The sequence below is a fragment of the Acanthochromis polyacanthus genome, chromosome 12, assembly GCF_021347895.1.
Source record: "Acanthochromis polyacanthus isolate Apoly-LR-REF ecotype Palm Island chromosome 12, KAUST_Apoly_ChrSc, whole genome shotgun sequence".
NCBI classification, from domain to species: domain Eukaryota; kingdom Metazoa; phylum Chordata; class Actinopteri; family Pomacentridae; genus Acanthochromis; species Acanthochromis polyacanthus.
The window spans coordinates 10,434,696-10,449,168 of record NC_067124.1 but is presented as its reverse complement, the minus strand read 5'-3'; the positions used below and the strand labels follow the sequence as shown (position 1 = coordinate 10,449,168).

Below are 14,473 nucleotides of genomic sequence, written 5' to 3'. Positions count from 1 at the left end.
TATACTCTATTCTGAATATACAAATATGCTATAAAAACATCAAAACATTAAGTCATGGTGTCTTGCAAAAAAGAATTAATATTGTGTATGACTTCCAGAGCTTGGAGGACTGCATCCATACATCTCATCAATGACTCAAATAACTTATTGATGAAGTCATCTTAAATGGCAAAGAAAACAGTCTTGCAGGGCTCAGTACATCAAGATTCTTTGGTTTCATCTTCCAAGCCTTCTCCTTCATTTTACCCCAGACATGCTCAATAATGTTCATGTTTTGTGACTGAGCTGGCCAATCCTGGAGCTCCTGGACCTTCTTTGCTTTCAGGAACTTTGATGTGGAGGCTGAAGTATGAGAAGGAATGCCATTCTGCTGCAGAATTTGCCCTCTCTTATAGTTTGGGATGTAATGGGCAGCAAAAATTTCTTGATACTTCAGGCTGTTGATGTTTCCATCCACTCTGCAGAGCTCTCGTACACCCCATACCGGATGTAACCCCAAAGCATGATTTTTCTTTCACCAAACTTGAGTGTTTTCTTGGTGAATCTTGGGTCAGTGCAGCTTCTGCAAGATTTGCATTGATTGGGATGCAGTTCAATGGATGATTCATCAGGAAAATCAACCTTCTGCCACTTTTCATTGTCCATCCTTCCTGCAAGTTGTGGACCTTGACAAATGCAACGCGATTTTTGTTGTCTTCTGTTTAATGCTGGTTTCTGTGCACTAATTTGACCATGGAGAACACTGCGCGAGAGAATTTGACAAACTGTTCTTGTAGATACAGGGATTTCTGGCGACCAGTTCACTTGTAACTCTGTTGCAGTTGAAAAAGGGCTGGACCTGGACTGTTGAAGCAACAAATGCTCTTCTCTAACAGGTGTCTGCCTGACCTGGGCTTGTCATAAACGTCATCAGTTTCTTCAGATCTTTTTCTTATCCTCTCTACTTGACATTTGGATACATTAAAGCTGTCTTCCACCCAGTTATTAATGTGAAAGCCCTTGACATTGAAATGAACCATTTTTTGTGAGAACTGATTGATTAGAAATAAAGTTATGTGCCATTTAAGGTTACTATATCCTTATGCGACAAGACTTTTGTCAGGGACTGTATAATATAAAATGACACACGTGACATAATATTTCCATTTAATGAATGATGCAGCCATAAAGAACACAAGTCTTGGAATTGAGTCTTCACTCAGTGTGGATATCATAAATCCTTTAAATATATCATTCATACAGCTGTAAATAATGGAGATGTGCAAGTTTTCTGCTATGTTTTTCTGAGAAGAGTGAAGCATGAGATATGAATGCTTGTTAAGATTGCTGTTGTGATTTTATATCTACAGTATTTATTTTAGAAGTTTAATTGGTATCACTTGATTCAAACCCCCATTTATAATGTATAGAAGTATATAATGTAATTAAGAGATGAGGACATCAATTCTGGCAACAACTCCTCTCCGAAAGCATCAATAACTTAAGAATAAATGAATGCTTAATGTGCAATCATTATTGTTTGTTTCCATTGTAAGAAATGCATAACTACTTCCTTTTTAAACACATTTATGAATCATTTATATAAACATCTCATATAACTACAAGATTTGTTCATGTGTACAATGATTGAATTTTTTATTTGTTAATACATCAGGTTTAAGCTCTCAAAAATGAAGGCAACATTAATGTAAAAGCTGTGTTGAATATGCTTATATCTGCACTTAAACACGTTAAACTAACCAACAAAACCTTAAAGCAACATCTTACACCACCAGAGTGTGTCATATGATGCAATTGCACGGAAGTCCCTGGCATGAGGAGGAAAAAAAGTTTGTGGTTCTCGTGCGTCAGGCAGTGACTTCACTGTGAGGCTCTGCAGGAAGCTCAGTCCTGAGTGTGTGAGCAGAGAGACAGGAGCAGAGCTGCTTCTCTCCCCCGGCTGCAAACTGCCACCAACATCTTCCAACATGCTTGAATGGAAAACGTACTGGAGCTCCGTTTGATGGCTTCTCTGTAGCATCACAAATAGGACTTCATTGGGAGGAAAATGGAGTTTGACAGGATTCTATGGAAGTTTTTGGAGAATTTCTAGAGTGGGTCCTGTTGGACTTAGGCCCTGCAGATTGTTGCGTAGAATTTATTAGATTTTTTTTAATGCTTGGTGTAATTGTCTTTAAAGTGTTGTTATGGAAAACCTCACCAAGAATAACCTGACTATGGAGAATGGCACGTCGGTGCACCACAACCAAACCCTGGGTGTTTGGACCGACTACACGTTCGAATACAAAGTGATCAGCGTGTTTCTGGTGTCCCTCATCTGCGGGGTGGGGATCGTGGGGAACATGATGGTCATCCTGGTGGTCCTGACCGCAAAGCACATGCGGACTCCCACTAACTGCTACCTGGTGAGTCTGGCGGCCGCTGACCTGATGGTGCTAACGGCCGCCGGGCTGCCCAACATCACGGACGCCCTGCACGGTCAGTGGGTGTACGGCTACGCGGGCTGCCTGGGAATCACCTACTTCCAGTACCTCGGGATCAACGCGTCCTCCTGCTCCATCACCGCCTTCACCGTGGAGCGCTACATCGCCATCTGCCATCCAATCAAAGCGCAATTCTTGTGCACTCGATCCAGGGCGAAGAAGATCATCATGCTGGTGTGGGCGCTCACGTCTGTCTACTGCGTCATGTGGCTCTTTCTATCAGACACTAAAAAGTTGGTGTACGACAACGTAGTGCTGCTCAACTGCGCCTACAAAGTGTCCCGGAGCCACTACCTGCCCATCTACTTCACGGATTTCACGGTGTTCTACGTGCTGCCCCTGATGCTGGCCACGGTGCTGTACGGACTCATCGCCAGGATACTTTTCCTGAACCCGCTGCCTTCCGATCCAAAGGAAAGCTCCGAGAAGTGGAAGAAGGAGACGAGCCAGGGCGGCAGAATGATCAGCAGCAGCTCGTCCAGCAGCACCACGGCCGCCTCTCGCAGGCAGGTCAGCCTGTCCGCTCATTCCGCTCATTATCTGTGCTCACTCACATTATTTGCGCACCGAGTGTGTGAATGAGAGAGAATGAGTCCAGCTGTAGCGCATTTATCCAATCAGAGAGAACTTAAGAGTGAGGTCACTCTGTCCAGTTCTCATCAAGTCCAGATAAAGACAGATTTGATAACACTTCACCCATGCACTGAGGGGGAAAACGCATAATTTGTCAGTGAATTAGCGTGATTAACCTACTTCGGAAAATCCTTTTGCTACTGAAGACAAACACTGGAATATTTTTTATATAAATATAAATTTCGCAAAACACAATAAGGCATTTATTAGGATTATTCCTTGTGTTTGGCCAGCTTTGTTTTTGCTTCCTCCTAGAGGGAAAGAGAGGAAAAGAGAGACGAGGAGGAGAAAAGGAGGGAGAGAGAGGAGAAGGCGGACACGGGTGCCAGGCTGGGACCCTGACATATTCAGTACGCAGGAATGTTGTTGATCCCGTTTTAAAAAATCTCATCTGAAGCTCCTCCAGTGGTCCAACCATGGCAGCCAGGAAGCTTCTGAAAAGGGTGTTGGGTTGTGTTTCACCAACTGGTCTCAGTGTAGGAACCTGCAAGAACCTGCAGGGATGAAAGGGTTAAGATGAGATGCAGGTATTGACGTGCAGCTAAATGCACTCTCTATTATTAAAATTTCTTTTGTAAAATTTTCCTGTAAAGCTCCACAGCTTGCTTGCTTTTTAATATTCAGTACATTTAAGTGCTGCCAGCGCTCACTCATTGTCGTGAGTGTAGTGGAGTGCAAACCTGCCCAGGATTGCATCCTTTTTCCTATGGAAGAGATGTGATTCATTGTTTTAAAACTAAATAAGAAGAAGGAATTCGTAGTTCAATTTTACCTCAAGTAAGTGGGAAAATTGACAAGTGAATGGGATCTTTGTTCAAAGACAAAGACCTCTGTTGTCTCAAATACTGGATATTCTGTATCGCATTAAATATCCATACTTCTGGATGATTTTCTTATAGGAGCTCATAGTGTAACAACCCTTTGATTTATGTTGTTCACTCCCATTTCAAAGCACTATCATTCATAGAGTATGAACACTGTGCAGGACAGTTTCATCATCTTTCTTCTGTCCTTCTGTAAAAGAAAGAAAATAAAACACCCCCTCAAAGCATTTTCTTATTCTGTTAAAAAATAAAGCAGAATGCATTAAAGGCAAAGCCCCTCCGTGACAGACACCAGAGCAGATAGCAGGGCGAGACATTTGTTTATCAGATCAGGAGGAGAAGCAGAAGAAGCCTCTCTGGAATGACAGGAGGTGTGGTACCCTGAGGCAGCTCCATGCTCTGTCGACTAGTCAAATCACTTAACTCCAACTCAAATAGGCTCTTTTGTTTGTTCTTCATCAATAAGGCTTATATTCTAACACACACCTGAAATGCACACAGACAATAATACGTGTTTCTTAGCATTAACAGCTCATCGTGGACAAAAGCAACAAGGCATCCCAGTAATGAGGATCCAGGATTAGGACATTTGGTTCACTGATGACACTGGCAGCGCCTCCAACCAATTCTGTTAGACTCACCTCCCTGCAGCTGAGACACAACACAACATAAATATGGTTCCTATTTAATCAGATACAAGTTTCACCTCAAGATTTTCACCTGGAAATTGTATTAACAAATCCAGGCTTTGTTAAGTTGCACACAAAAATCTGATCAGCAGCATCTGAATATAAAATGACAGGCTTATGAAAACTACAAAGGGATGATGTAACACTTGCATAACAAATGTGGTCACTAATGTTGGTGGTGAACCTAGAAGCTGGGCACATGTAAATTTTGACTTTACAAATCCTGTACAGCTGCCTTTACATACATGTCTTTCACTTTATAATTTCCCTGTATTAAATTCCAAGTGTGATATAAATTTTCAAAAATGGCCCACCTACATGTACAGCCATGAATCCTTAACTGGATGCCTTATCAATAGAGAAATTAACTGATTAATAAATCTGTCTCTTTCTGCACACCGTGAAGACACATTACAACCTCTCTATGCAGAGCCTGCTGCAAGTGTGCTGGTATCTAAGGTAATTTGCATTCTGTGTGACTCCAAACTTAAACACTTGACCCAAAATAGTCTAAGGTGACAAATCTTGTTTGACATGTTTAAGGATTTTCCCAGAGGATCAGGAAGTTATATTTAATAAAGGATGCAACATGCAATCAGCAGGAAAAGAGCTGTGTGAGATTAACACCCGCCAGAGGGAGCATAGTCGGTCAACTCAATACCAACTAATTTGTCAACTTAGACAGGTCAATTGAGCCAAGAGAAATGTAAAGACAATGTGAAACTCTGAGCTTAACAGTGCATCGTGTGGTACAATTATCAAATGAATGAATAGTCTTTCTGCCCACTGAGTGGATGCTAAATTTCTTTTGCATTCTGCATGAGCGAATGTGCCAAAGCTCATATTCCCCGTTGTGATTTTTCAGCTCTGCCTGTGGGTAGAAGTTGGGACACAAAGCATAATCCCAGGAAACAAAAGCAAAATGACTCATTTGTTTAGTGCCTCTTGTCCATATGGATACAGACGGGGTTGCTTTGGCTTGTTCTAGCAGCAAAGTATTGGGAGAATTAATGGTCGAGACAAAATGTTGTAGACAACTTTAAATCCCCCCCGATGGGAGGCACATGACGCTCAGCAGGAATTCAAGAGATCACAGGTGTCTTTCTAACAGACGGTCAGACAAAATGTACTTTCAGAACACGAAAAGAAGGGCAGTTATATAAAAATGCATTTCTGATTTGAAAGAAATCCCAAAAGGGGTCTTCATAGGGAGACAAAGTTCAAAAATTGTGTATTATTCCAACTTCTGGCAATACTGCTCTCCTGCCTAAGTTGTCTTTTTTTATTTTTACTAAAACCTTCTGAAAACCTTGACCTCTTTTGATTGCCTTTTCATGAAGATGTGCAAAAGTTGTGGCAAAGGGATTGAACATTTATTTTTCTCTGGTAGCTTAGCCTGTAGGATCTGATTTGAATAGTTTGTTGATCTTGAATGCATACCACTGCGAAGGCGAAGGTGTTTCCTGCTGACTGCTGATTGTAAAACATGTCTTTAAAAAAGTCAACTCACTGACGCTCTGATGAATGTTGAAATGCATCAGCAGGGCTTCGTAAATAAATAATGACTATTTGATCAACACACATTTAATTCATTTTATTACAGCCAGAGCACCACCTCTTTTTTGTTCACCTGTAGATAACTTTTGGGGTAGACAAACTATGAATACTAATTTTAGTAGAGTGCTATTCAGCCTATCAACACATCCCTTGTGTTCCTTTCACAAACTCTAAAGTTGTAATGTGTCAGATTTTCTAGTAAATTTGTGAGACCTGTGACAGTTTGGTTTAATGTTGCAGCAGCTGTTTTGTCAAAAATATAGCAGAAGAACAAGTCATGTGTCAGTTTATAGCACAACCAAACGAAGTCCTGTTTTTTTAAATACAAAGAAATAAGGTAGTTATTGTCTTTTTGTCATGAATACTTGAAAAATCTGCTTTCATGCTGCACGCTGCTCAAGTGGTTTTCCACACAACAGCGATGCACAGTGGAGTCGGTTATTTAGCTTTTAGCAGCTGGAGGTTTGTGTTCTAATGCTACATTGTGTTAGCTAATGGTGTTGAAAGGCTAATTTATGATTAGAAAACCCTTGTGCAACTATGCTAGCACATGAATAAAAGTGTGAGTTGTCATACAAAACATGGAATTGCTTGAGTGACCCCAAACTTTTGAATTGTCGTGTATAGTGGTAAAAGCAATGGTTACTTTCATGTAAAACTCTCTCTCTATACACCGCTTTATCCTCACTAGGGTCACAGGGGGGGTGCTGGAGCCTTTCCCAGCTGACTCGGGCGAAGGCAGGAGACACCCTGGACAGGTCGCCAGTCCGTCGCAGGGCTACACATACAGACAGACAATCACACTCACATTCACACCTACGGGCAATTTAGAATAATCAATTAACCTCAGCATATTTTTGGACTGTGGGAGGAAGCCGGAGTGCCCGGAGAAAACCCACGCATGCACAGGGAGAACATGCAAACTCCATGCAGAAAGATCCCAGGACCACCCCAGGATTTGAACCAGGGATCTTCTTGCTGCAAGGCAAAATTGCTAACCACTACGTCACTGTGCAGCCCTCATGTAAAACTTCAGTATGAAATACATTTTGACAGTGGGAGAAGTACAGGTGTAAATAAGGAATGATGCTATATTTAATTTTGGTACCTCTTGTTCAGGGTCTTAGTCTTGTGTATGCTGACTTGCTGTCACTCTGTCACGTTGTACTGGGAATAGAACAGAGTCTCTGTTAGTGCTATTAGCAACACGTGCTTTACCTTACTATAACAATTTAGAATGCTGTGAAAAAGGCCTGAATTTTAGTGCCTTGTTTTGCAGCTCAAGTAGATCACATGTGCTTGGAAAAAACAGTGTTCTATTCATCATCCTGCTTTGTTTGCTTTCATTTGGTGCCATTCTTAACACGTGACTGATTTTTGCCAGGTGACAAAGATGCTAGCTGTGGTGGTGATCCTCTTTGCCTTACTGTGGATGCCCTACCGGACATTGGTGGTGGTCAACTCCTTCCTGGATCGGGCCTACCTGGACACCTGGTTCCTGCTCTTCTGCCGTCTGTGCATCTACCTGAACAGCGCCATCAACCCGGTCATCTACAACGCCATGTCCCAGAAGTTCCGTGCCGCTTTCAAGAAGCTGTGTCACTGTGGCCCTAAGCGTATGGAGAAACCTGCCTCCTACAGCATGGCACTCACCTACAGTGTTATCAAAGAGACGTCCAATGGGGAAAGTCACGACCACTTCACCACAGAAATGGATAAGCTGCACACGCCATCGGATCGGTACCTTCCTGCCAGCATCCTGCCAAGTGCCAAGAAGATGCCTTATGGGGAGCATTCGCTGTCAGGCAGAGATGTCAATGCCTGACTAGAAACCAACTTTCCATCTAATGAGAATATCACAGAGATTGACAGCTCCAGTATGGATTCAGTTTTAATTAAAAGAAACCACTCACTTCCAGTTTAATTTCCCCAAGGTGTTTCCTCTTGCAAATATTTCTTTTATTTGACAAGGTCAATTGCCAGATGCTAAATTGGATGTAATGAGTTGAGTTGGATATACTTAAAGCTTATTAGCCTTTTGTACAAAACTAGTGAATAGACTATGAATTATCACAATTTACTGATAGATCCGTACAACGATGATTCTCAACTCTGAAAAGAAAATCTCTGTTTCTGTTTATTGACCGAAAAACAGGAAACTTTAATTATTAATGTCACGCACACATCTTTTATGATTTGATAGAGACACCTTTTGTATAAACCTTACCCAGACATTAAAGGATAAACTTTCATGAGAGCAGTTTGTCAAACAGTTGCACAGTTGGTTTGGTTGCAGCAGACAGAATCTTCATCTACTCTTCCTGTCCACTCCTAACAGAACCACACTGTTAAATCAGACACTACATTAGCAGTCAGCCAACAGCAGGAAGTTTCAGCAGTGGATGTCATATGTCTGGGTGAAAATGCAATTGATATTTTGAGAAATAACAGCTAAAACCTCCCGACATTACTGACCTTCATAGCAAGTTTCATTTCACTGTTTAGCCCACAGTTTAACTGTTTGTTCACTGTCAGTGTTCACATAGCGACGCTTTCTGATGCTGCCAGTGGCTGTTTAAAACGAAAGACTCTTAAACCCCATTTCACGCCCCTCACTCCACACCAAACAGCAGAGAGACTAAATTAGCGGCTGCTGTTGGGAAACACAGCTGAGCATTTAGCAGGAACAGGGTCAGACATTTGCTGGAGCAGGGACCTTTTGGTAGAATTAATATTTGATTTTCCAGGTGACCAGAAACACGTTTTCATGGCCTCTGAATGACCAAAAACATTTTCTTGCAGGCTGTTTTTGAACCCACTCCCTTGTTCATTCATTCACTACTGACCCTCTCCACATCATCAGCCAAAATGTTGTTTTCATCTTATTTACCCACTGCAGCTTCTAACTGCTTAGCTGTTGTTTTCTATTCAGCTAACTTTTTCAATTTAATTATTCTGGGAAGGGGGCTGTTTGTTTCTATGACCAATGCTGAATTTTATTGCATTTTTTTTCACAGAAAATTAGTGTAAGTGATGACAGTTTGACATTCAGGGATTATTCACTACTTCTAAGTACTGGTAATTCAATATAGCTCTGTTACATTGACAATCTGGGGGGCAACTATCAGTAGTTTGATAAAGAGTTGATATCAGGTGTCTGTTAGCTTGGTGCAGGAGGTGGCGGTATGGGAAGACCAGCAGCAAAAGAAAAGAAAAACAGTTTTTAAATGATCTTATGTTGTATCTTATTAGCTGTCTCGGTAACGTTAAACATTGGTAAGGACACATTTTAGAATGGGTTGTCAACTTGCTACTGTTGATCAGTAAATACTTCCAAAACTGCATGTAGGCTGAAGGTAAACAACATTGTTGTTTTTCTGTGTGTTGACAATCTAAGATGCAGCCTATGTGTGGTGTAACAAAGTACTTCTTGTGTCTAGTAAAGTAATTGAACTAAATTACTTTTTAAATGAGAAGTATGTATTGTGTTGAACATTTTTTACCTGCCAATATGATTGGTTTGGGACTGCTTTGCCTCTCTGTTGGGATTGGGTGCTGTAGCGGCTGTCGCCACAGTGCAAACAGTGCAACTTCTCAAATATTTCAGAGTTTCTCCTTTCCTTATCAAGGGGATTTCCTTTTATGTTTAAAACTATTCTTTATTTTGTCTTTATCTCCCAACTCAAGGATAACATTTTACCCTCTGTATTGTGCACAGATGTTACAGATGTAGCAAAAGTCCTCTTTTTGTGAATCCCCACCAGACACCATGCAATTCAAATTAATCTAAATGCACAAGTCCATGACATTTAATCTAGCTACTAGAAAGAAAGCACAGATATAGAGTAACGTGACCTTTTAAAAAAGGCCCAACAAGAAAAAGGGACAGATATTACACTCAGTTAAACCTGCTGTATCAGTTTAAAATGAACTCTAATTACTCCTGCAGGGATGTCAGTATTAATAGTGACAGGCCCACCAAAGCCTTGTTTTGCTTTGGCCTCCGTTAAGACGACATCTGTAGGTTCTCTGTAGTGAACTTGTGAAGGCCAGTGCATCATAATGAGGGTGAAATGTGTAGCTCTGATGTGCCAATAGAGAGAGTTTGTTAAAGGGTCAGATAACTGGCGTCGCAGCAACTTACTGATATTGGCTCAGACTGCAGAGTGCAGCACTTTTCTGTGATTTATCTGCTCAGCAAAATTTAAAAAAAACAACAACAAAAAAACACAGAGCAATGATTGAATATTTAACTAGATTGCAAAGTGCAAGACATCAGTTGGTGCAATCCACAGCATGTACATAGCTCACCCTGCTAATGGATCACTTTCTGTTGTTTCTTGGAGCATATGTGTAAACTGAGCAGAGGGAATGAACACTTAGTGAGCTCAGTGAAAGACACCTGTTTCTCTCTGAAAAGCAGCCTTTGTTGTCAATATCGTAAAGTTGCTTTAAATTGATTATGCAGTGCAGTGTAAAATTCATTCAGTATTGTGTTTTCAAATGTGTGCCAGCAAATGCATTTGTCAAATAATAGCCCATTTTCATCTATTGTTCCATCAGCGTGTGTGCTGCCATTCCAAACCAGTTGGTGGGATGTAATCTCCAAAGTGAAACAGGTGAGAAAACATGAAAACAAAAATAATTCAAAGCCTGTAGTGTAATGTGATGCACCTCTAATCTGTATACTTATTAATCTATCTAATTAATCTATCTATCACTTTGTTCTCAGCTGAAATGTGTTTGATTTTTGGACAAACTCCATACAGTTGTGTTGGAAATTTGTTGCATTCTGCACGGTGCACAGCTGGGAGCATGAACACAGGCTTTTGTGATGTGGACACAAAACTTGATACCTGATGTATTTCCATCTGAAGCAACTGTTCGTGCACGTTACTGTCTCGAGGGAGCTTTTCTCTGCTCTTGCTGTTTGATGGATTGTTTTGTATTTTGTATTGTTCTTTGTCTACAATAAAGACAGTAATTACAGCGCCATGATGGATTATTACCACATTTTGATGTCTCATACAGAGCGCCCCTCTCTGGATCCCAACTCTCCACACCTCCCCCGCCACTGATCTATTATCAGCAGTCATTGACAAAACTGCCACTTCCAAGAAGCAGTCATGAATCAGGGGCAGATAGCTGCTGTATGAACTATGGCCACACTGAGGACATCGATCACAGAGGGTGATAGCTTTATTCTGAAGTCACTCGAGGCACCATATGGGTGGCCTGCCTCGACACAAATTCATCTCACCGAAGCTATTAGATGCCAACTGTACTCTCAACATAAACAATGTGACACCCCCACTCAATTTATGTTCAGCCGCTGTGGGTAATGTTACTCTCAATATCTGACTTATCAAACCTCTCTCAATTTTGTTAAGTGAGAATGTTAACACTGGAGTATATATCACAGCAATTATCCATGCAATGCTATGGAGCTGGAAAGAGCTTAATGTGCCAGGAGAGAATGTCCTTGGAACACAGAGGCCCTAATTGCCATCTACTGTAATGTCTCATCAGCAGTGTGCTGGAAATTCGACACGTTTTATTCTTCAGATTTAGGCACTTGTGAAATCAATGTGACTACTTTACAACTTAAGCACAAAATATGCCATAGGCACCTATGGCATATTTGTTGGAATTGTTTATCGTTGTGCTTTATTTTGCTTTTTCATGTTTTTGTATCATTTGGCTTGGCCTCAAAATTACACAACATTTATTTAATGTCAGCTGTCAATACAGTGATCGCTAAAACTGAGAAAAAAGAAAAAGACACAAAATCACCCAACAGCAGATGAACACAGGATGGAACAATTACTTGTTTTATCTTAATCAGTAGTATGTTGTAGAGGATAACAACAGACAACTATGTAAAGATGGATGAACCCTCTGTGATGACACCCATTGTTTTCTGTAGATCAGTTTTGAAGTCAGTCGTTCTGGTGGCTAGAAGGATTTTTAGCAGTGCCAGATTCCTCCTAAGTCTTGGTTAATCCAAAATGGGCAACGAGGTGGAGCATGAGTGCAGCTAAGGCAGAATGTGCAAACATCTCTGGGCCATGGACTGTCCTATGATGGCATCCACATGTCAATCAAATCAGCCACACACTTAACATTACATAACTTTAGGGACCCAGACTGCTTTTTGAATCAGGCTGTAAACATGTATATTTTGGCTATAAAGTCGAACCTTTTAACATGAGGTCAGAGGTGGGTAGTAATGAATTACATTTACTCTGTTACATTTACTTAAGTAAATTTTCGGAAAAAAATGTACTTCTGAGAGTAGTTTTACTCTGCCATACTTTTTACTTAAGGAATGTAGTAAGGACAGCTTAAATGTGATCTCGGACATGTTATTAAAGGATTACAATTGTTACATGGATTGAAACTTATCTTTGCTGTCAAAACGTTTTCTCCCATGTGCCCATGTGTGTACCAGACACACCAACATTTTGGAAGTGATATCATCTGGACAGCAATTCCCATACTGTCACATGACTGCTCCAGTGTGTTAAGTGGATGTCACTTTAGGACCTCATTAGTCAAATTCAAGAATAAAACTCTATTAGGAACTTTCCAGAATATTGAAAGAGTGTGCGACATCTGTGTCACTGCATTAACCCATTTTGGGTTAATATGGGGGTCTATGAGGACTGCCTTGCTATTGGAGTCATTCAAAGAACTTCACTTCCTGTTGGCCTCATTCTTACTGTTTGACAAAAAAAAAGCAAACTGAGCCATTTTCAAAGGTTGCACATTCATTCAAGTTGCCACCTAGTACTAAAGTGACTGAAATGGATGTAGCATTTGTCGTGTTTCATTCATTTCTGTTGCATCACATTTGGTTGAGTTTTAGCTGATTTTGTTGTAGAAGACGTTCAATAACGTTCAATGACTGATATAAAGACGTTATTCACCTAGAATCATACTCTGTCCTGGAGATGTGGGCAAGGAGACTGACTGTATTTCCCACCCTCAAATCATCTCTGATCCCTGGAGTCCAAAGTTAATCATTTTTGGCCTTACAGTTGAGCTGTCACTGACGCCACAGGGATGCTGTTTCAGGTAGAAATTTAAAAAGAATAGCCTGGGGCTTATGGGGTAAAAAGACATTAGTTAGATATACAACCACTATACCTTACATCACAGCCAATCACAGGAAAGTTAGAGAGGTCAAGGCTGTGGGATAATTGCTGGTCTCCTCTCCTGAATCAATAAGTGTATCAGTGTCACTTACCGCTTACTTACTGGTTGGCTGGAGGGAACAGACGCCATAAGACTATATGCTGGTCCCGGACACTCTGTAATTGCTCCCCTTTCAGAAAATAAGTTGACACGTTGAACTCTATATTTTAGTTTCAGTCAATGATTTCACTCATTTTTCTTTCACTTACATTAAACCTAAACAAACCAAGCAAAGCTATGAGAGGTTTAGAATTACCCACATTTCCATAAACCTGCAATTAATGATTACACATAAATTTATTCAGCTCAAGTTACATCACTGCCTAAGGGGTGCCTCAGTGATTTAAAACACTAAAAAGCCACCTGCCAACACTGCTAAACAAGAAAAATGTATTTTGTGAGTACTACTGTATTAACATTTGCAAGAACATCTTAGAATATGTTTGTTTTTCAAGGTGTTTCCAGAAGAAAAATGAATCTATCTAAAAAAAATTATACTTTCAAACTCAAACTCTGTAAATCATGATGAGTGAAAAGTTAACAAGGCAACTTTAAGTGTTTATCTTTAAATGATTTTTGAATATGTTCATGGGCACTTGAGTTTAACAAGCTGCTAGTTTTCAGGAAGATATTGTTCTTTTGAGTGATATGATGGCAAAAAATTTAACATAAATGCAGCTGAAAGTTTTTTATTTTAAAAGAAGACTGCACTGATGCATCTGTTTTCTCTGCAGTAACAGTTGAGTTACTAGAATCAGTTTGTAGTTTAAAGACAAAACAGTGTTTCGTGATTGTGAATAGAGTGGTTTCTCCAAAATGGCTCGGAGGCTACATCCCCCGGTGGAGCATACAAGCATCAAGTGAGGCATGAAAAATCCAATGTGAAGAGGGAAAATAAGACCATGCTGGCTAATGTTTCCATCACCTCAATCAATCAAACTGTGAACAGAAAGAGAAAGGCTGTAGCGTGAAAGAAGCCATGTAATCACAGCTTATTCCTCAGGCGCAGCAGGAAATCTCTCACAGCGTTTACGAAACATGTCAGTGGTCAATAGGACTAGAGGAGAGGATGCTGAAAACAATTTGTGGC

General features: G+C 40.6%; 1 protein-coding gene across 1 annotated transcript; it reads left to right on the top strand.

Annotated features, from left to right (window-relative positions):
• The first annotated feature begins 2,186 nt into the window (after positions 1-2,186).
• trhra (thyrotropin-releasing hormone receptor a) lies at positions 2,187-11,179 on the top strand. The gene is made up of 2 exons (XM_022222722.2): positions 2,187-2,993; positions 7,571-11,179. Exons 1-2 carry the CDS (start codon positions 2,187-2,189, stop codon positions 8,009-8,011), a joined length of 1,248 nt encoding a protein of 415 aa, XP_022078414.1. The 3' UTR covers positions 8,012-11,179.
• The last annotated feature ends 3,294 nt before the right edge of the window (positions 11,180-14,473 follow it).

Coding starts and splice junctions, on each gene's coding strand:
- trhra (XM_022222722.2), top strand. CDS start 2,187: ATGGAAAACCTCACCAAGAATAACCTGACTATGGAGAATGGCACGTCG. Junction 2,994..7,570: donor CGGCCGCCTCTCGCAGGCAG/GTCAGCCTGTCC, acceptor GATTTTTGCCAG/GTGACAAAGATGCTAGCTGT.